The sequence below is a fragment of the Oryzias latipes genome, chromosome 17, assembly GCF_053564925.1.
Source record: "Oryzias latipes strain Hd-rR chromosome 17, Olatipes_Hd-rR_3.1".
Classification (NCBI taxonomy): Eukaryota; Metazoa; Chordata; class Actinopteri; order Beloniformes; family Adrianichthyidae; genus Oryzias; species Oryzias latipes.
In genome coordinates this window covers 28231859-28253273 of record NC_136253.1, presented here as the reverse complement: position 1 = coordinate 28253273, position 21415 = coordinate 28231859, and the positions used below count along the sequence as shown (strand labels likewise).

Here is a 21415-nt window from a genome sequence, read left to right as displayed (position 1 = left end):
CTGTTGTAAATTTAGAACAAACGAAAATCAAATTAGCATATTTCCAATTCCAGGAACATTTTTGAACTTGTGCTTCCTCTTTTTCCTCAAAATTGATTTGATTTAGCTTCTTATCTTTAATTAGACTCAACCTTATAAAGTTGCAGTAGATGCAGTCTGCTCTTTCCTAGACAAAAGACGTGGCAAAGAAAATGTCTTTAAATTTGAAATAGGCTGTAACTGGCCAAGAGTTTAGAAAACTAACAAGTCTTCATGCGTTATTTTTTGCATTTGTAAGGGACATTGTAAGCATTGTATTGTATATTTTGGTGGCATAGGTGTACTTTGATCTAAAACTGTTCATTCTCATTCACAGCTCCTTCAGCTGTCTATACTCTGTTAAGAGTATACACAGAGTATACTCTGCCCTGACATTAAACATTATAAAAGCTGCTGGGAAAGTGGCAAAGCCCTGTTGGCCAAATGTAACTTGTAACTTGTTGTTAAGTTGTGGCGTTCCACTGGATCTTCTTTCCTGTTTGTCTCATTATCATCAATTTCTGTTTTGCAGCATCATGAAACTTCAATTTATGTAAAGTTGATCGCAGTGGCAATTAATTGAAGTTTTTTTATTGCTACATTGCCGTTTTACGTCCATTTGTTCTTGCGTATTTACATAGTAGAAAAACACAGTAGGGTCCCGTCATCTATCGAGTTATATTCTAAAAATAACCCATAGGTGTAATCATTTCACACTTAATTCAGTTTTTTTATTTATTCAGTTTTTTCAGACCGACAGTATTCACACTCATATCTCTTGCTTTAACTATTAAAGTTGAAACCTTTGTAGAAAATAAATAAATAAATAAAAAAACTCCACTATTATAAAAGAAAACCAAAGATCTGATTGTGATCAAAGATTTATATATATCTGTACAGGAGATGTAGCATGGAAGAGACTGATTGACAATCAGGACACAAAGCACAGAAAGAAAGAAAGAAAGAAAAAAAGTTTAAGAAAACAGCAAGAATGCAGAAGGTGAACCGTCAAAGAGGTGAGGGAAACCTGTTGTGAGCATTAATGATGTTTGTACAGTAATGTACACAGATAATCCATTAAATGGATATAAAGACAACGTTCTAATGTTTGTTAGTTAATCAATTAGGTAATCTAGTTGTTTGAGTCTGTTTTTACAAGGTTTATTAATAATCCAAATTGATCATATCTCATTTATTTTACAGTACATGTGGTGTTTGTTGTTTGTCATTTGCAAGTGTAGAGATGGTTGCTTTGCATGTTGCCCGTGTAAGCTCAAACAGGAAGAAGGAAAAAAAAATCTACATTTTAATTCAACTGTGTAAATTCATGGAGTGAGAAATTGTTGGAGAATCTAAAAGGTGCAAAATAAACTGAGGTTGAAACAAACACATGTAAAGCAAGAGCAGACACCTAAAATGACACAGCAAATATGAAACATGAAAACCCTTTTAAACAACATAAAGAGATGGCAGAAGAGAAATTAGAACACCACGTTTTATCAGGACTATATAAAGAGGGGGAAGCAGCAGGTGAGAACATTACAAAGAGGTAGAAAAAAAGTAAGTACATCGAGTCCTTAAAAATTATTTAACAAATGAAAAAGAAAAAAAAAAGAGCTGCAGGACCTCAGCTATGTAAGAGTTTTAAGACCATGCAGAAGCATTCACAAACATGTGACTTCACTCGCCTAATTCGTTTTAATCACATTACTGGGTATTTGCCATTCATACAGTTAATCTGGTCTCCCAGTTGACCATTATGTGATCTCCTTTAACTGTGGTACAGAGCTTATTAGGGCCATTCTCAAAGTTTACTATTTCACCAGGACAAATGGGAATTTAGTTTTCCTTTGTTGTGGCGTATCTATTGTTTTTACCTAAATTCATTCATTCATCTTCTTTACCGTTTATTCCCTTTCGGGGTCACGGGGTTGCCGGAGCCTATCCCGGCCACTTGGGCGTAGGCAAGGGATGCCCTGGACTGGTCGCCAGTCTGTCGCAGAGTAGAATATCCTCAATCACACATCCATTCACTCTCACACTCACACCTATGGACAATTTAGAGTTGCCAATCAACCTATGAAGCATGTTTTTGGACGGTGGGAGGAAGCCGGAGATCCCGGAGGGAACCCACGCATACATGGGGAGAACATCCAAACTCCACACAGAAAGGTCCCCCATTGATGTTGTGTTTTTCATGTCCCCCAGCCGGGACTTGAACCAGGGGCCTTCTTGCTGTGAGGCAAGAGCGCTAACCACTGCGCCACCATGCAGCCCTTTTATTTATTTATTTATTTATTTATTTTTTTTACCTAAATTGTTCACCTTAAAGTCCCACTCCAATCATCGTTTGATCCATTTTAAAATTATTCCAAGTGGTCTTCTAACTATGATTATGCTATTTATTTTTTGCTAAAATCCCCAAACCTTTTGTTGTTTTCTAGGATAAATTTTCTGCAGAGTGGCAGTAGTTCAAAAATAAGTTGTGGGTGGGACCCAAAGGGGAGAGCAAACACCACCCCCAATTCCCATCACCGATCTGTTTACATGGTCTCCTGCTAGTTCACAGCCCCTCACACCCCCAAGCTAGAATTATCGGTGCAACAAAAATTGTGAGAATTATTTGAGCTATCCAGCTCTACAGTTTTGAGCCAGATGTCAGCTGAGTCGAAGAACACGAAGACGAAGAAATCAGGTAAATGGAAAATGGATGAACAAATTTGCCAAGCCCAGCGTAATGCTGCATTCACACAAAATGTGATTCATGCGTCAAATTTGTGTATGCTTATATTTATAGAGGAAATTGAAAGAAATTATATTTCTTTTTTTTATTACTACAGGAACATACAGAATATCGATAGAGAGAGAGAGAGAGAGAGAGAGAGAAACTTTATTAACTTTATTAATAACTATTAATAACTATTGTTAACTTTATTAATTATACTGCATTACTGCAAATAGTTAAAAATATAGGTAACTACCAACTGATCTCAGGTAAAAATAACATTAAAACCATAAATATTCCACTATCAATTTTACATGTACCTAACTTTGATAGCTACCCTCTTTAAAGTCTAATATGTTAGCCATCCATCTGCAGCAATCCGTAACTGTCAGTTATCCACTCTTCATCCCTACTGAATGGCTTTTCTTTCTGTCAATCCAAAAATTCATGATGGCGTGAAGAGAGCCACACACAAACATGTATTCCCCACACAACGCACCTGTCTGCTTGCTTCAAGCACTTGGGCATATCGACTGCATGATAAAGGTCAGCGCCGTGCAGATTTGGACAGGTGGGATGGGGGCTGAAGTTCACCATCATGCCGACTGTTTCTGCGCGTTAGGATGTGTGGATGTGGGGCTGTGTGGATGGATGATAAGGTTTTGAATGGGCCAGGCAGATGTAGACGAGTATACTAAATGTGTTGCATTTCTGGTCACCTTTAAAAACAGCTGCAGAGGGACCGCATATCAGGCAATGGGGTCAGCCTCCACACATTTGCATTGTGGACTGCGTGTGTGGAAAACATCCATTTGGTTTTGCGCTAAAACAACTTACGCTTTCATGCGAATTGTTCATCTAGACAGATTTTTCAGCCAGGCCTGGACCTGATGTCTGGTAATTGTTGTTTTTGTAAGTATGAAAGTGCACTCTCTTTGAACCTTGAATGGTTCTACCTACACTGTGTACACAGATGGCAAAGTTGCCTCCAACAAGCATCACTTCATGTGCAGTGGAAAATGCCTTATCCACCAAAGCAACACACAAACTGGGACTTTACTTTTGTGCTTTGAGGTGGACTACTAAGTGCTTTTTCACTTTGTTTTATACTCAGTTCCACATTTTACTTTGTCTCCTTTTCCAACACATTTCTTTTTTTTCCTTTTTTGACCACTTCCATGCCTCCTCTCTCCACACATCATTTGTGCATTTTCTTTTGATGCACGACATTTTCTTTCATAGCTTTCCATTGCATAAAAGCAGCAGGGGCGTTGACAGCGGATATGCCAGTGCAGCTGGAGGAACGTCTGCCAGTGAACTGTAATCATTTAGATGTTTTTCTTTTTTTCTTTTTGATGCCATCATAAAGAACAGTGCTTTTGATAATTACCACAGCAGCTCAACCCTTTTTTTTTTACAGTTAGGGAAACAATACAGCTGAATATAAACTATTAACAGGATTTAAAAGAAAACATAATCTCACCTTATTCTTCTTTCTTGTTGAGCTAAGGTCCTTTCACCCTCAGCAGAGTCCCAACAGCCTATTTTGTCCTGGGTGAAGGTGACAGCATTGCCATGAAGAAGTGCAAGTCTTGTTGCTTCATTTAAGACTTTTCATAAATTATTTTTGTCACCAAAGTTGTGTTTAGCTTAGTGATTGTGCAGAGATTGTGCAATTTTTTCAGAAACCTTTTGTGTGAACATTATATTATTTATGCCCAGTTAAGAATCAAATTACAGAATGGTAAACAGTACAAGGGCCTCACTGTTTTTGCTGTTCAATCATAGTCTCCTACCGTTACAGTCATAATTACTTGTGCCCTTTGGCATTAATCAGATGGCTTTTAACTTTGAGGTAAAATGTTTTTAAAATTATGGTAAAAAGAAGGTATTTGAACAATGGAAGTTATTTGGACAAAGGCACAATAAATAAAACTAAGGAAACAGGAAATACATTTTCAAAGTTACTTTCTCACAAGTGCTCAGTTTATGCTGAGCTAATTTAAGTTTTTTTATTTCAGTAATTGATGTTTTAGCTGAAGAAAATAAGGTTAACAGGAATCAATCTGAATAATGATAATATAAAGTTGTTTTGTTTTTGTTTTTTGCTCCCCCAATGTATGGGTCAATTCCAGAATGACAATACAATGATTTATTGGATTGTAATAATGTTTCAGGCTCCATGAAATGCAATCCCCAAAGATTTCCCATTCAACACAGGAGCATCATTGAAAAAGTTTGGATGCACAGAGGAAGACTTCCAGTAACACAACACTCATCAGTTCACGATTTCGGTGAAAGATTTCTTTGCAAAAATTAGAAAGTAAACAGAATAACAGTGCCAAAATACAGCAAATGAGGCTGATGAACGATATTGAGTGTCAGCAACTTCCATTTTTCCAAGTATTGGGACTTCATAAACTTTAACACCACTTTTTTTTCTTTTATGTATTCACCACTAAAATGAAGTTATATATAAACGCATCTAAACACGATTTACTCATATTTAGTTAACCACATTTTGGGATGGATATTATTCTCTATTCTGGGACTTTGCTGTATCTTTGGGTAATGTAAGGTGTTTTAAGAGCTCATTTAAAATAAATACATAAATAAATGAGTCATCACAATAAGGATGATAGAATAATAAAGATATTTTACAGTTCAATTTAGGTTACTTATAAAACACCAAATAAAATCTCAAAGAATGCCAGAAAAACAATGAAAATGCTAAACTCCAAATGCCTCTGAATAATTCAAGATTAGTTTAAGTCAGTGCAGAATTTTTTTTTTTACTAAACCTTTTTAATACTGTGACATTTGTTTGTTCTCGTTTTGTTTTTATTCTGTTTTTTTTTTATGTTTATAATTCTTTGATCATGGGAGCCGGTTTAGCTCGTGCTGGTTTGCGGCGCCTTCCGTCCGTGAAACCAGGGTTCAAATCCGGGCTGCTCCCTGTTCCCTTCTCTACTTCTCTGCCGGTCCCAAGCCCGGTTGCTTTGAGAAGGTTGCGTCAGGAAGGGCATCCGGCGTAAAACATTGCCAAGTTTACCATGCGACTTGTTCGCTGTGGCGACCCCTGATGGGAAAAGCCGAAAGAGGAAGAAGATAATTCTTTGATCATACTTTTTTTTTTTTATAATATTCTTTATAGTAAAAATTATAAAATAAAAATGTCATTTCAGAAAACCAAACCTGAATTCAGTATTTTGTAAAACAATGTCAAAACTGGGGCAAAAATAATGCTGTGTTTTTTTGCTGTACAGTGTTTTTTTTTTTTATTTACACACAAATTAGCTTAGTTTCTGGTACAAATTAGATTTTTAATTACTGGACAGCAAAAAAATACTAACAGTAGGAGCCAGGTAGGTTTGTGCTTACCCGAGTGTGTTTTTCATTACTGTTAGGACGGGACCAAGATACTTTGAATTAGGGGTTAGTTATTTGTTATCACAAATGCGTCATTAGCTCTTGTCCTCACGAAGGAAACTATAATTTAACAGGCACTGTTGGTAGGCACTTTAAAATAAAGCAACAAACAAAAGAAAACTCACGAGTGTGCATCTTTGTCTAACTGCTGTAGATTAATTGATCCAGCCTTGAACTTAATGAGGCACATTTATTTAGAGAGACACAAGTACTAAGATGAAGGAAGCTGTTCTCTAACTTTGAGAGGCAAGAAAAAAAGCCAACTGTCTGTAGGAATTCATTCTTCACTCAGAATTGCTGGGTTTCAATCAGGACCCTTAGATGTTTATAGATGATCAAACATTAGATGAAACATTAGATGAAAACAGATTTTGATATTCTCATTTATCAATAGATCATTTCAGTAGGTCTCAGTTTAACTGTGAAGTTGATTAAATCAAGAATACATGTTCAGTATGAACAAACGCTGACGATGAAATCTTTCTTTCTGATAAAGCACCCTGACTGATTCTGCATCTTATCAAGTTAAACTTCAGTCTTTTTTAGTGGTCTCTGCTGTTCCGACTGTGGGCAATGAGCTTGAGCAGACCGATTATTGATTGCAATCCAAAGACAGGCTACTGGCTCCAAAGAGCCAGTAGAATTTCAAGGGCCAGTACCTAACCAGCCTGGAATATGTTGTCATTATTTTATTTTCCTACAATGACAAATAAATCCTCTACCTCTTTATGTGAAGTGTATCTGAGCAAACATACAGTGATCCTTTTTCTGGGAAATTTAAACCAACCAAGCCAATGTGCAAAGCACTGAGAGACATCGGCCACCTGCCAAAGCTTGGATATGATGAGTCTCTGTGGAGCTCAAAGATTGTTTAGCTCTATGGATCTGTATGATGCTTATAATATGCAGACACATGCACATGCATGTATACTCGTGCAGACACACAACTCATGCAGGCACTCTCGGTAAGCCAGATTTCCCAGTCGGCTGGTCTGTTATTGGCCGGTTGTTCAAAGGAATAGTGTGGGCCAAAAAAAAATGCTGGCTGTGAGGTTTCCATGGTAACAGCCTGCCCAGGGGCGTGGGCTGTCTGCTAAATTGTTTGCTGGTTTGTTAAGGCTTGCACACTTAATTTGAAGAGAATGCGCTTTCTTTCAGATTAACAAAAAATGTGTGTCAACCTCAGCAGTCCAATTGTTAGAAATTATAATTTGTTGAACCAATATTTTTTTGAAAAATTACACACAGGCCTTTAGTGCTTAATCTTGCTTAGGCAATTTCTTTTAGTTTCACTCTGTTCTCTGTTGAAATCAGTCACACATCTTTATATTAAGCAGTTCAGCAATGTGCCATTATCCTTTATAGAAATATTTGAATCACAAAGTCTTTAACCAGAGTTACCTGCAAATTAAAGTCAACGTCTTGTTGTTTTTTTGCCTCGTTTAACATAGTTGAGCAACATGACTATACATCCGGCTGCATGGTGGTGTGATAGTTCACACGGTTCACCTCACATTAAGAGGTTGGTTTGGATATCAGCTGGGTCCTTCATTGTGTGGTGTTTGGATGATTCTAAAGTTTGTGTTGCCCTGTGGTATGGACGCCAAACTGTCCAGGATTTATCATGCCTTTTCCAGGTAAATGTGATGGGATAGGCTTTAGCTACCCCCCTGGATCTGCACAAGACTTGGTGGGAATAGGGGAAGGACAGATGGACAGTCACCTACCATTTATTTTAGTTATAATTTTATTCACCTCTGTATTGCCTTCTTTGTTTGGTGGACAAACGCATCATCATTCTAAAAGCAAACGGTGGAGATGATCACGTTGCTTGAAAAGCATTAGCGTCACTCCGAAGTTCATTGCAGTTATCACGGACAGTCGCAAGCAAAACTAGCCTACATTATTTTGGATGGATGGATGGATGGATGGATGGATGGATGGATGGATAGATGGATAGATGGATAGATAGATAGATAGATAGATAGATAGATAGATAGATAGATAGATAGATAGATAGATAGATAGATAGATAGATAGATAGATAGATAGATAGATGGATAGATAGATGGATAGATGGATGGATGGATGGATGGATGGATGGATGGATGGATGGATGGATGGATGGGTGATTGATGTGATGGCTGTGAAGTATACGCCGGGCTTAACGCTGCAAACCCAATATGAAAAGAAGCTTTATTTAACATCAGAATCAGGTGATTCAGGTTGATCGCGTTAACAGTCATAGAGTATGTGCTATTTGGGTGTCGCAGATGACTCTGATGTTAAAGGGTTTAGGAAATTAACTACTATTCCCTGAAGTTTTTCCATCATAAGGCAATGGTGCATTGGCTTGTCGGAAGACTAGAAATGCATTGATGTGAACTGGACAAAAGTATCTGAGAGTTCTAAGGATATAAAACATGTGGTGAAGAGATCTTGTGTGCATGTGGGTGGTTGTGGGTGTAGTTGCATGTTTTACCTCGGGAGAGAGGCTCTGACAGTGCTTGAGTGGACAGATGATTAATGACTGGGGGGAGTGTTATGTGGGCGGAACTCTTGAGCGCCGCTGTTCTTCACAAAAGATGTGAGGCACTGCACTCTCTTGACCATCCCTTTATTCCTGAGAAAATCACTCTGGCTTTCTTATACCACTCCTACATTTGCTCTTTTGAGATTAGAGACGGTGGTGACAGGGAAGGGTGAAACTTACACTGACCAGACCTGCTAAGTGATGTCACTGTGATCCATGGGAACCTGCTGTAAAAAAAAAAATCCCCTCCGTCAGTGGTGTTTGACTGAGAAATTAGGTCTGGGTCTTTTGTTTTAAATCAGGTTATCCACATTAAACAATAAAACTCCTGAAAACTACTTCTTTAGACTCCCACTTTATTTTGAACATTCAGACAGCTTTTTCTCCACACTGGTCTCTGTTTTTCCATTTGTAGAGAGATGACAAAAACATTTTCGAAAGAACTATACAGATCTTTATGTAAAGTGCTAGAGGAAAGTAAATACAGAGGAAAGAAAACCCAACACACAGCAGATCTGATTGCTTTTTGTTTTAAACTGTGGCAGACTCACTCCTTCAGGTAAAAGAATAAGTGCATCTTTCAGCATGTTTTGATTTTTTTGTATTAAATGGTTCATTTAAATTTGCTTGTGTGAGGTGGTTCTTGACTTCTACAAGGTCTCCTGTGGTTTCAGGCAGACGCTGCTGTCTAACTGAGTGACTTACCAACATAATAGTAAAATAAGGGTCAAATGGGGTCTTGACCTGATCATAAGCATGTCTGTGTGCGTGTTTGTGAGTGAGTGGGTGTGAGCTTGTCTCCAAAGCCTCTAAAGACTATGATCCGGCCCATGTGATGGATGAGAGCTGGGGTTAAGGGTGTGTTTTGGAGCCAAGAGTTATACTTACGGGTCACTGACAAAAACTCTTTCTTTGGGGTCACGCACTCTGTCTATCTTAAACCTCAAACAGGTGAAAAACAGTGTGTCACAGACGAAAATATCTATGCATTTTATTCTTCACAGTGAATTTATTTGTCAAAAAGCTGCTTTGTTAAAAAATAAAAATAAAAAAACTCACATGAACTGTTTTTTTTTAAGTTTGGTTCTAACAATTAATATTGGATGTCAGGATATCATCAATAATTTCATAAATATGCTCACTCTTTCAAACTTAGTGCCTTTACACACTGATTACTGCACATCTTTTACTGCTTTTCCCACATTTTGGTGCCAAGCCATTTCCACTGGTTTCAAATCTCATCCATACTTCAGAGGATGTTCCAATAGAAAAGTCAGGAGAGGACTTAATGCCCTCGACTTTGGATTGGCTTTGAGTTCGAAAGCCATTTCTAAAATCCTTTTGATTGTAATCCTTTGCATTGGCTTCCTAAAATACCTTGCTTCTACATTTTTATTTTTCCTATAGTGGTGCCTTCTTATGATGTGTTCTTACTGCGTTAAATTAAAGCATTTGCTTAACAGTGTCCACCCATGTGTGATGTATGTACAGTCTGCACTGCATTATATGCTCAGTGAGCAAATCACTTAATCTAATGCCTCAAGACTAACTACTTGGTCTGCAAGTTGTTTCTTTTTCAAAGTTGTTCTCATACCCAGATTTATACTTAACTCTTGTGACTAAATTCTTTAGCTCTTGTCAGGCACGTTCAGTTTCAAGGATGTCCCACATTTACTCCTTTTCCAATAGTCCAACAAACAAATTTGATCCCTGGAGAACGTTGAATTCCTCCATAGTATTTTCGGACTGAGAAAACAACATTGCAAGGATTATCCCGTCATTTCTGTGGGAGATGTATGCTGTGACAAGAGATCATCAAAAAAAGTGAGGAGGAATCTGGAGATTGTCCGACTGACATCAGGAGAGAAAGACAGAAGATGGCCCATCCTAAAATAGATTCAGAGCTGTCAATCAAGGCAAAGAAACAAGGGGAAAAAGGTGGGAGAACAGAGGGAGAGCACTTCATTAGCTGTGGGACAGACAAAAAAAAAGACATGAGGGCAGAGAAGAAGTGAAAGGAGAGGAAGAGAGAGGGGTGTGAAACAAATCCTGCTGGGACCACTTGAAAGGAATGCATGTTTTGTTTCTGCATGCAGCCAGTTCAGCTATGGGTTATTCTCCCACTGGTGAGACTAATTGCTTGTTGATGTAATGTTCAGTCCCCTCCCGTCCATGTAAACTAGGACATTTGATGAGTGATTGGTGCTTCTTACTGCCTAAAGGCAGTTTCCCATAACCTAAATGTTAAGGAGAGAAAACTTTAGGTTCAGATTTATGGAAACAAGCAAACTAGTCAGTCTAGCACTATTTAGTGTATGACTTGTTAGAGGTGTGACGTGACTTATACCTTCTGAAACTTTGCCCTTTTTTCCTTCTTTTTTCACTCGGAAGCAGATCATTAAGCAGTTAATTAATGAGTTGAATGTTTGGATTTATGCACATGTTATGTTTCAATTAGAGAAGGGGCCTCTGCTTCAAGGTTAGAGCTGTAATCTATAGAGACATTAATCTTCTCCTGTGTGTTCCATGTTTGCACATACGTGTGCGTATCTCAGAGTGCCTATTTGCTTTGGCTGGCTGTCACTTATCTCCCTTCCTGTGATGCTGATTGCTGTATCCTCATTTCCAACAAGCATTAAATCATCTTGGATTTTGTGAAACACATTGTAGTGGCAGAAGATGTGTTTATTTCGTTTTGTGTAATGAGGTCAACAGTGGCTCCACATGTTGCTGTGTAAATCACTAAATGCTGTCTTTGCTTCAGTGTTTTTTTTAGATGCTTAGTGCTTTGGGATTGTTTTTAATTTTAGCTTTCATATGTGCAAGTATTTGCATTCTCTAGCTCACTCACAGTTTGCTTCAAACCCACATTTGCAGTTCTGCTGTCTTAGACAGCTGAATCAGCAGAGCCTCCTCTGCTTTTCTCTTCCTTCTGCTCATTTAAGGGTGTCCAGGGAAGCTGAAGTCTGTCTGTAAACACACAACCCGGAGGCAGAACTTAATGCACGTATTCTGCTCACACTTGCTGAAAAACTTACAGTGTGGCATTCTGATTTCATTAGAGCCAGTTCAATATGTTTGATCCTATCTAGCTCGCTTGTGGGAAGTAGCTGTCTGCATGCACAAACATCAGAGGCCAGAAAACTACTCTCTGATGTTTGTATTTCATTCAGCAAATAAGACAAAACATAGTTTTGTACTCCCCTGTGCTGTATTTTCGACCAGTGTTTTCTTGTCCTAACGTGAAATATTGGTAAACTGAATTTGTTGTATAGCAGTTCTGCAGCTGATTCATTCTTCCGTAGATTCAATAGCATTTTATTTCAAAATAAATAAAGGTATTAGTGGTCAGGGGTTTTGAGTAGTTTAACACAATCAAAGTAAACTTAAAAGGTTTTTCAAATGAATATTACAGTTTTATTAGAAGACATTCAAGGACATTTATATCATTTCTCAGTATTGAATCATCGTTTTCAAGACTTCTTCGCAGCATCTGGAATGAAGCTGTGCATTATTTTAGAGTCGACTACTTCAATAATGTATGCATTTCTATCTAAGCATTGTGAGAATTGTTTTGTTAACCAGATGTAAAGCTAGTCAGTTATTCTCTGCCGTGGGTTATTCACAGCTAATTCACATGACGAATGTTTAGTTTTATTTTACTTAACCTATATTTTTTCTAGTCATTTCCTGCATGTTTTTTTTTTTTTTAATCAGCAGCCTCTCAGAAAAGCAACTGAATAAATTCTTTAATTGAAACATTCATATCTGAAACTAAAGCTAATAGTTTTCAAGCAAAAAGAGTAAATTAGATAATCTATAATTTCTACAGTAAAAAACAACAACTTATGTTCTCCTGACATTTTATAAATTAAAGTCCAAACAGGGCTGCACGGTGGCGCAGTGTTTAGGGTTCTTGCCTCACAGCAAGAAGGCCCCCGGTTCATGTCCCTGCTGGGGACTTGTGTGGAGTTTTGCATGTTCGTGCATGTATGTGTGGGTTCTCTCCGGGATCTCCGGCTTGGTGAGGCAGTTGGTCCTGGAAGTATGGAAGAGTTTAGGCAAGGTGCAGAACTTGGAGATAGATAGAGGATGCCTGAAGAATGGACAAGGGTTCTGGTGTCCATGTTTAGAAAGGAGGAAGATGTGTAGAGTTGTGGAAACTAAAGAGGAGTAAGATTGATAAGTCACACAATGAAGTCATGGGAAAGAGTAGAAGAAGCTAAGCTGAGGTCAGAAGTGAACATTTGTGAGCAACAGTATGGTTTCATTTCAAAGCAGAGAAGCACAGATGCAATATTTGTTTTGAGTAAACTTATGTGCAAGTATAGATAGAATCAGAAGGAGGTGTATTGAAGCTTTGTAGATCTAGAAAGTCTGTGACAAGAAATGACTGGTTTATGTGAGGAAATCTGGAATGGCAGAAAAGCACATTGGAGTTGTTCAGAACATGTATGAGAGCTGTAAGATAGTGGTGACATGCTGTAGGTGCAACAAAAGGTTTTAGGTGGATGTGGAACTTTACCAAAGATCAGCTTTGAGCTGTGGTTTTTACTGTTCTGATGACAGATGAGGTTAGACAGTAATCTCTGTTGACCATGATGTTTGCAGATGACATTGTGATCTACAGTAAGAGCAGGGAACAGGTGGAGGGAAATCCAGAAAGGTGGAGGTTTCCTCTAAGGAGAGGAATGCAGATCAGACAGAGTAACTGTGTATATGAGAGGGACTCAAGTAGAACAGTGGAGAACTTTAAGATGACCAGTCCAGAGCAACAGGTTGGAATGGGTGGAGAAAGGTTTCAGGTGTAACATGCACAAGAGTGTCAAAAGTGTCAGAAATGCAGCTAAGCAGATTGAAATGTTTTGGGCATAGTGAGAAGAAGGAACAGTGAATATACTGCCTAAGAATTGAAATCATAGAGAATTTTTGTGGTAAAATTATGTCAGAACACATAGGCATTTTTTTACATCTCCAATGAAGCCCTTACAATCAATCAGTCTCGCCCCAACACATTCAGGGCCTTTTCCCCTTCAGAGTCCAGCAGTGCAAAAGCTTCCTTCTCCATTATGAGCTTGCCAAAATGCCAAACATTTATCATAGTTATTATAGTCATTAAATCATTCCACACAGCTCAGAATCTCAACAGCTTTGCTTTCTTTTGAGGCATGTGGATACAGTAAATGGATTTGGTTATTGCCTTCACATCGTAACAGCCACTATAATCCTTTTCCCCGACAATGGCCTGTAGAATTTTGTATTTTAAAACACAACAATAACCCACAAACCAGGGCCAATGGGTCAGTCAGAACATTTACTTCTATTATTGTTGTAGAAATATTCTCACTCCATGTTGGCAGCTTTTATCAGGCTGCAGAATGAAATTGGAGTTGGGTCAAATTCAAAAGGTAGAGCATATTATGCAGTAATCTCAGGATCAGTAGTTTCTGCTTTGATTTGTCTTGTGTTCATGTTGATATGTCCTTGAGAGAAAGAGTTTAACTGTCCATGGTTGAAATATTTACACAGTAAACAGTGGCTGTTTATGGGTCTCTATTGGACTGTGAAGCCTTTTGAGAGAGTGGAAAAGAAGCTCTTTAACCTGGAAGAATTCTGCCAGCTTGTTCAATCTTTGCAAACTTGTTATATTATCTGATCAATAACAAGAAAAAAGGTCAGGGTCCTTATGAGTTAGTCAAAGCTGTTCCACTTTTCATGACTAAGGGATAGACTTGACACACACTTTTTAGACAACAATATATTTAATGTAAATAAATGTTTAAATGTATGAATTATTATAATTATTAAATTCTAAATATATCTGAAGTCTCAAATCGTGGCTTCTAACTATGTCGAAAGTTATAATTAAAAAAATGATAAATCTTTACTTCAGTTTTATTAATTTAAATTTTAATTTGCATACTTTTGTTCTATGAGAACAACCTTGCCAACAAATTATTTTTATGTTAATTTGATCTTAAATTTATTCACAAACAAGCCCAATTTAGTTTCATATTTTCTTTGATACCTTTTATTCCACCTTTAAACTTCTGATTGATTTATTTATGTCAAATGTTTTCTGCATGAGAAATTCAGTTTTTTGGATTTTCTTAATAGATGTGTGCCATCTTTTTTTTCTCTCTCTCTTTTTGCCTTGTAACAGCATGCCCACCAGGTACCTTTAAATCAACCCAAGGTCCAAGTCTTTGTCTGCAGTGCCCTCTAAACAGCCGCTCCACAGCTGAAGCTGCCACCGTTTGTGTTTGTCGGAATGGGTACTACCGCGGGGATGCTGATCAACCAGATGAACCCTGCACTAGTAAGTTTGCCATCCATAGCGGTGCATGCACACCCGTGGAGACATGAAGAGACAGTGACATTCTTAAAGGAAAAGACATACAAGCCCTGCTAGTATACAGGACCATTCAGAAGTGGTTTACAATAATATTCTCTTTTATTTAATTTTTTTTTTTGCCATAAAACACTATTTACCCTTTAGAAATGTTGGCATTCGAAGTCCAAGATGCCTTTTTATCCTGGTTAAGACGCTCACATTTTAGGGATTACATCATTGATACATTCAGTGCTGTGCCAGTCAGTGTATTTTCTCCTCCATCAGTTACCTCGTTTTTTCTTTTCTTCATTCTCCCTCCATCTTATACTGTTTCAACTCTGCAATCATCCCCTAAAGTCCTAATTACTCAGGCAGACGCTGTGCAGCTTCCACACTGACCTGCCGTTATCTACTTGTGATCCAGAAAGGCCTCTCACAGCATCCTTATTGCAACTTGATGTTGAAGCCATTTTCTTTGCCATCCTGCTGCTTCTCCAGAAACACAGTTTTGGAGAAAAACCGTATTGTTGAACCCTCAATCTTTTGTCTACCCAGAATTCCTCACAAAGGAACTATGCAAGATTTTTTTTTTTTATTATTTATTTCCAACACATTAGTATAAAGAAACTGTTGATTAGCATGAAGGCTGCATTCTAAGCCACTTTGCTTATCCAGTAGGTCTGTTGTTACACAGGCAGTACCATACAATGTTGATTTACGCACTGAATCCGTTTTGTCGCATTTTCAGTAATATAATCAAAAAACATCTGTTAAACTCACAGAAAGGCCCATCTCTCCAAAATAAATTTCCAACTTTGGAGAAGCATTCCACAAAACAGTCTATTCCTCCTCCCTTTTTTTTTTCTTCTTTCCCTTTTCAATTCTCTAGGTATAGCAGATTTTCTGGCTCTTTGGCATATTTCCTCTACCTGGAGGTCTTAATGGCCTGGAGCATCTTCCACAAAAGTCCCTTGTTGATTATCTTGAACAAATCCCTATGGTCTATACAGTCTACTACTGATGCCAGTTCTCTTCATTATCATGTGCTCATCCTGTTGTTTCTGTCTTCCTTAAAAAAGGGCAAAACTTAGTATTTTTCACTGATATTGATGAATAATTGTAATACTCTTCATGAATCAATCAAATTGAAAAGACAAACAAAAAACTGCTGCTAGAATAATATAAAAATGTAAATAACACTCATACCACTGGTTTTTAACTGCCCTTTTTATCTCCATAACATTAAAGCCATCTTCAGCACTTTAATTCCTGCTGTCACAGTTCTCCTCTTGCAGCATTTCCAAATCTTCTTCTAAAAGTTGAAACATACTGTAGCAGCTACGCTTGAGTTTCTCGGTGCCCTAAAGCTCAGCAGGGGGGCCAGTGAGATTATCCTAGTAGAAATCTCCTTAATGCTGTTGGGCCTGATAAGAGCACTGCCAGAGTAGCTTAAATCAGACCAGTCTGCAGCAGCAGAAGCTGTATCTTAAGTGCTTCCCGCCAGTGTCAGAAGCTCAGGTCTTTGTATGCTCCAGATCAGTCTGATTAGCTTGCTGATGGATTGCACAATCCCTGGCCTTGTCAGCAGGGGTCCTTGTGCCATATTCCTAATCCCAACCCCCACACGAGTCATCCTTCAGAGAACTGCATATTCCAACTTGGAATGCATTTAAAGCTGCTTCTTGCAGCAGCTTTTTGCCTCTCCATTCTCACATTCTTGCGTCTCACTGCTGTCACCTGTCTGCACCATGTGAAGGGAACAACCCATTTTCACCTTGCAGTGTGAAGCATACCACTCTAAGCTATGCAGCGTAACAAGCACTTCAAGAAACATAGCTTCTCTGTTGCCCATGTCCAGCTGTTTTCTTATTTTTTGTTAACACATCTCGGTACCTTTAGTTTTCTAAAGGTTAAAAGTATAGATAAAAGGAGCATCCCATTGCAATAGTCATAAAGTAAGGAATGCTGTTTCAAGATTCTGAGCCATTGAGCTTTTCTTAGAATAAATTAGAAATGATGACTTCAAGCTAGGAGGCAACTGCAGGAACTCAAGCAGTGAAACTGCTGCTCATTGGCCCAGAGAGGAGAGAGGATGACATAAGGAATACTGTAGAAGGGAAAAGGGATGTGCTAAAAAGTCAGTCATCCTAAGGAATAAGATGAACACAAAAGGACAAATATTTACGAGCAAGGTAGCATCTAATTTTGTGAACGGAAAAGTCAGAACTCAAGAGATTAACGTCGTTCATAAAACATCTTTGTAGTTCTCTCACATAAGCAATACATATCTTCTTCAAAAGGCTCTCCTGTCGTCCACTGACTACTTGTATTTATGTCCCCTGTTTGAACTGGTTATGTGTATAAAAGGCACCTGTCCAGACCCTTAAACACTCAGACTGCAACTTCTCCACCATGACCAAAGAGCTGTCAAATGACACCAGAGACAAGATTGTTGACCTAAACAACACTGGGACAAACCGTTGGAGGAGTTATTAGTAAATGGAAGAAATACAACATCACTGATAATCTCCCTCCACCTGGAGCACCATTCAAGATGTCTGGTGGGGGTACAAATGGTCTTGAGGATGGTGAGGAAACAGCCCAGAACTACACGTGAAACTGGTCAATGACGTTAGAGAGCTGGGACCACATTTAAATCCCCTTACGGTCTAAAGGTCCCTCTGTTTAACCCAGCACTTCAAGGCCCATCTAACGTTTTTCCAGAAATCATCTGGATAATCCAGAGGAGGATTGGTTGAATATCATTTGATCAGAGTAAACCAAAAGGAAACACTTTGGTACAAACCCCACTTGCCATGTTTGGAGTGTAAAGAATTTAAGGTTGGATCCTGAGACCATCAAACCCAAATTTTCTTCCAAGGGGACAAGACAACTGACCTGAACGAAGGAAATGAATGGGACCGTTCCCCCAATCAATGATGAAACATGGCCGGACCTTCTAGTCTGGCAGTGCTTCCATCACCAAACAAAGGAGTGATGTTGTAAAAAAGGTTTTGGAATGGGTCAGCCAGTCAATCCAGTGAGAGATTCTGAAGAGGGAGTTGAAAGTTCATGTTGTCCAGCAACAGTCCAACAGCTCTAGAGAAGACCTGCATGGAAGAATGGACCAAAATAGCAGCTACAGTGCAGGAAACTTCTGACCTCTGTAATTGACAACCAGAGTTACATTACAAAGCATTGAGTAAAACTTTTACTATTAACCAATTTTTTTTCTGCATCATTTCACAAATATGTTGTTTTAAATTACACAATGTGATTTCCTGGATTCTTTTTTTTATATATATATTCTGTCTCTCAAAGTTGAAGTGTGATAAAAACTACAGTCCAAACTCATCTTTCAAAGTGGGTCAACTTGCAGAATCATTAACTCCCAAATACTTCTTTGCCCAAATGTTTATATATAGTTGTACTGCCTTTTTGCTCGTTCTGAAATTAAACAGCTGAAAATAATCCAAATTAAAGTAAATGTGTGTTTTTGACTGTCTACATTCCAGTCAACACCACATCAAATATCAATCATCTGGCTCTTTACAAAAAGTTAAATCAGTTGCCTCTCTTTCTAGAGTGATCTTTTGGACTGTCAAATACCGTAACTCTGACAATTTTAAGTCCTCAACTTTTTATGCCAAAACAAAAAGATGTAAATAAGTTTGAAGTAAAAATCATTTTATTTTCACAGGCTTTTTACCTCTCTTATATTGTATATAAAAATTTGGATTCTCTTTATGTGTTTGCAACCATCATAACTTCCCTGTCTTTCTCCCAGCTCGACTGGCTGTGATCAGTATTACACACAGGGATTCAAAACAGAAGAAGCAGCGGTTAAAAATTGTAAAAGGGATGAGCAAACATGTCAGATTTTATTGTGAGTTCTGGGTCAATCCTTTCTTATTATCCGCTGAGTAAAAAGAAAAAAAAAGCTAGGTTGTGATCTTCTGTAGCTGTGGCAGAACGACATAAAGGAGAACTCGAACACTGCCAGATAAACTCCAACACTTATTGAAAAGCAGAGGTTAAGAATGGACAGAAAGGCAGCAGAGCAAACAATGCAGATAAGGTAGAAAGGCAAAGCACAAAATCATTCCCAAAAAAAAGTTCAGAAAAAGCCCCATGTTTGCTTTGAAAAGACCTTTCATTAAAAAAAAACAGGACTGAGGGATGAAGGGATTAGTCAAATGAAATCAAACAGCATGCATACAATCTATTATATAGACTATTTAAAAAAAAAAAAATTCATTATAAGCACAAAAGGCAAAGGAAAGTAATAAAGCCAGAAATAAACATAAATCCTGGATGACTTATGTCTAAAAGTATTTATGTGAAAAGTAGGACTTGAAGCAGGTATGAACCAACATCTCAAAGCAAGACTTTGAGGGAAAGAAAAGTTTAACATTAAAAACAAGTTGCTGTTCACCTTTCGGCACATCCCCTAAGGGTCGCCACAGCAAATCAGCTTTCACTGATCTGCACAATATGTTTGGCAGAGAGAATTAAGCAAGATGCTCTTCCAGTCACAAGTAAAGAAAACATTTAAAAACAAAATCAAACATGAAATGCACAAAATAAAAATTGTAGAAAACTCCAAAGAATGGATCAAAGGAAGTTTTTCACCTTTTAAGTTGAAAAAGGTTTTTACTTGGTCGCTTTCCTTGACCTTTTCATGGACAGAATACTCAAAATCCATTAAAGTAAAAATAAAAAATACATTTTTATTTTAATTTAAATGAACAAAAAGTACTTAGGGGTTATGTCGTGTTTTCCAACAAAGAAGTTTGAGCTGATTTAAATAGAAAAAAAAAAGTTATTTGTATTTTTCTCTGTTTGCTTTTTGGTAAAATGTTTTCAGTTTATGATGAATGATGGAGAAATGCATCCTGACCAGGAGTGAATTACATTCCACAAAAGTCTGCCCTACAACTTTCCTTTCATACAATATATGTTGCAGCATCTTTGCACTGAATGATGTGCCATTTGACCTCTATCTGAAGCAGGATGTGTCATTTTAGACAGATCATAATAATCACACTATGTATGTTTAGTCCTTCCTGTCAGTGACCTCTCTGCTGCTGAGGCACTGAGACAAGGTTCCAGCTGTAACCGCAAAGATCCCACACCCTCGAGCTCTCTGCTGCTTTGTCAAAGCTCGCCAAGTCCACTTCACATCGCTTTACAGCAACAATGATTGATTGTATGCGCTCCATGAAGTAACTCTCTGACCTAATACCAGAGAAATGTGAAATGGAATTGATGCATTATAAAAGGCTTAAAAATCTATAGACAATTATTATGATATATCTTCTACTTAGTGAAAAAAAAAATGAGAGGAAAAAGAGAAGAATGGTGTGTTAGAACAGATAGAAAATTCCTCAAAGGAATTGTCCGGATTAGTTTTCAGGTAGTTGGGGATCTGGAAATGGGTTACTTTAACTTTACTTTTAATGATAAAGGTCAGGCTTAGCTGGGTATAAATTCACACCAGAGCCTCTCTTTGAGATCATTCAACCTGAGCACCAGTGAAAAAGGAAAGTATAATCTTTTGAACAGGCAATGAAGAATTTTGCCAGAGTAATAGCAGCTGACGATATTTGTCTGTGCCTTCATATTAGGATAAAACTCTAGGAAAATAAAAGCTGAATTTAAAAAGGCTATTGTTTGTGACTTTTCTCCTTTAATCGTGAGTCATAAAGGAATCATTTAATATATAACTCTCCAGTGAATAAAAACTCTCCAGGAAAACATGGATGCTGCTCAAAGAGCAAACAATGATGAGTCACTCTCAGATCATTCTGTGAGAAAGTAATTTAGCTGAAAATTTTAAATGAAAAAAGTTTTGGATGTGAAAACATTTTCCTTCAAAGTCTTTTAAAATGGCATTTTTCAAATTCCCTTTTTTCATGAATTATCATACCCCATGGGGTTGCCTTGCCTAAAGCTGTTTGACAGGTAAAAAAACATTTTTGGACACTACCTCCGATGAACTCACACCGCACTTCTGTGTCTGCAGGTGTTCCCTCCAGCCCAAGAAATGTGATCTCCATTGTGAATGAGACCTCAGTCATCCTGGAGTGGCATTCACCCAGAGAGACTGGTGGTCGGGATGATGTCGTCTACAACATAGTGTGTAAGAAGTGCCGGGCTGACAGGCGTTCCTGTTCCCACTGCGATGACAACGTGGATTTTGTTCCTCGACAGCTGGGTTTGACAGAGACCAGAGTCTTCATCAGTAATCTATTGTCACACACTCTGTACAGCTTTGAAATACAGGCTGTCAATGGTGTCAGCAATAAGAGCCCGTATCCAGCGCAGCATGTTACCATAGACATTACCACCAACCAGGCAGGTTAGTACTTTTGCA

General features: G+C 38.0%; 1 protein-coding gene across 2 annotated transcripts in view; it reads left to right on the top strand.

Annotated features, from left to right (window-relative positions):
* The window catches only part of ephb1 (EPH receptor B1), a 159592-nt gene that overhangs the window by 86860 nt on the left and 51317 nt on the right, over positions 1–21415 (top strand). For both annotated transcript variants that reach the window (XM_011486792.4, XM_004079228.5), the window contains exons 4-5: positions 14869–15024; positions 21065–21400. In XM_011486792.4, coding sequence (XP_011485094.2) covers positions 14869–15024; positions 21065–21400 — 492 coding nt within the window. The remainder of the gene's footprint in view (positions 1–14868; positions 15025–21064; positions 21401–21415) is intronic.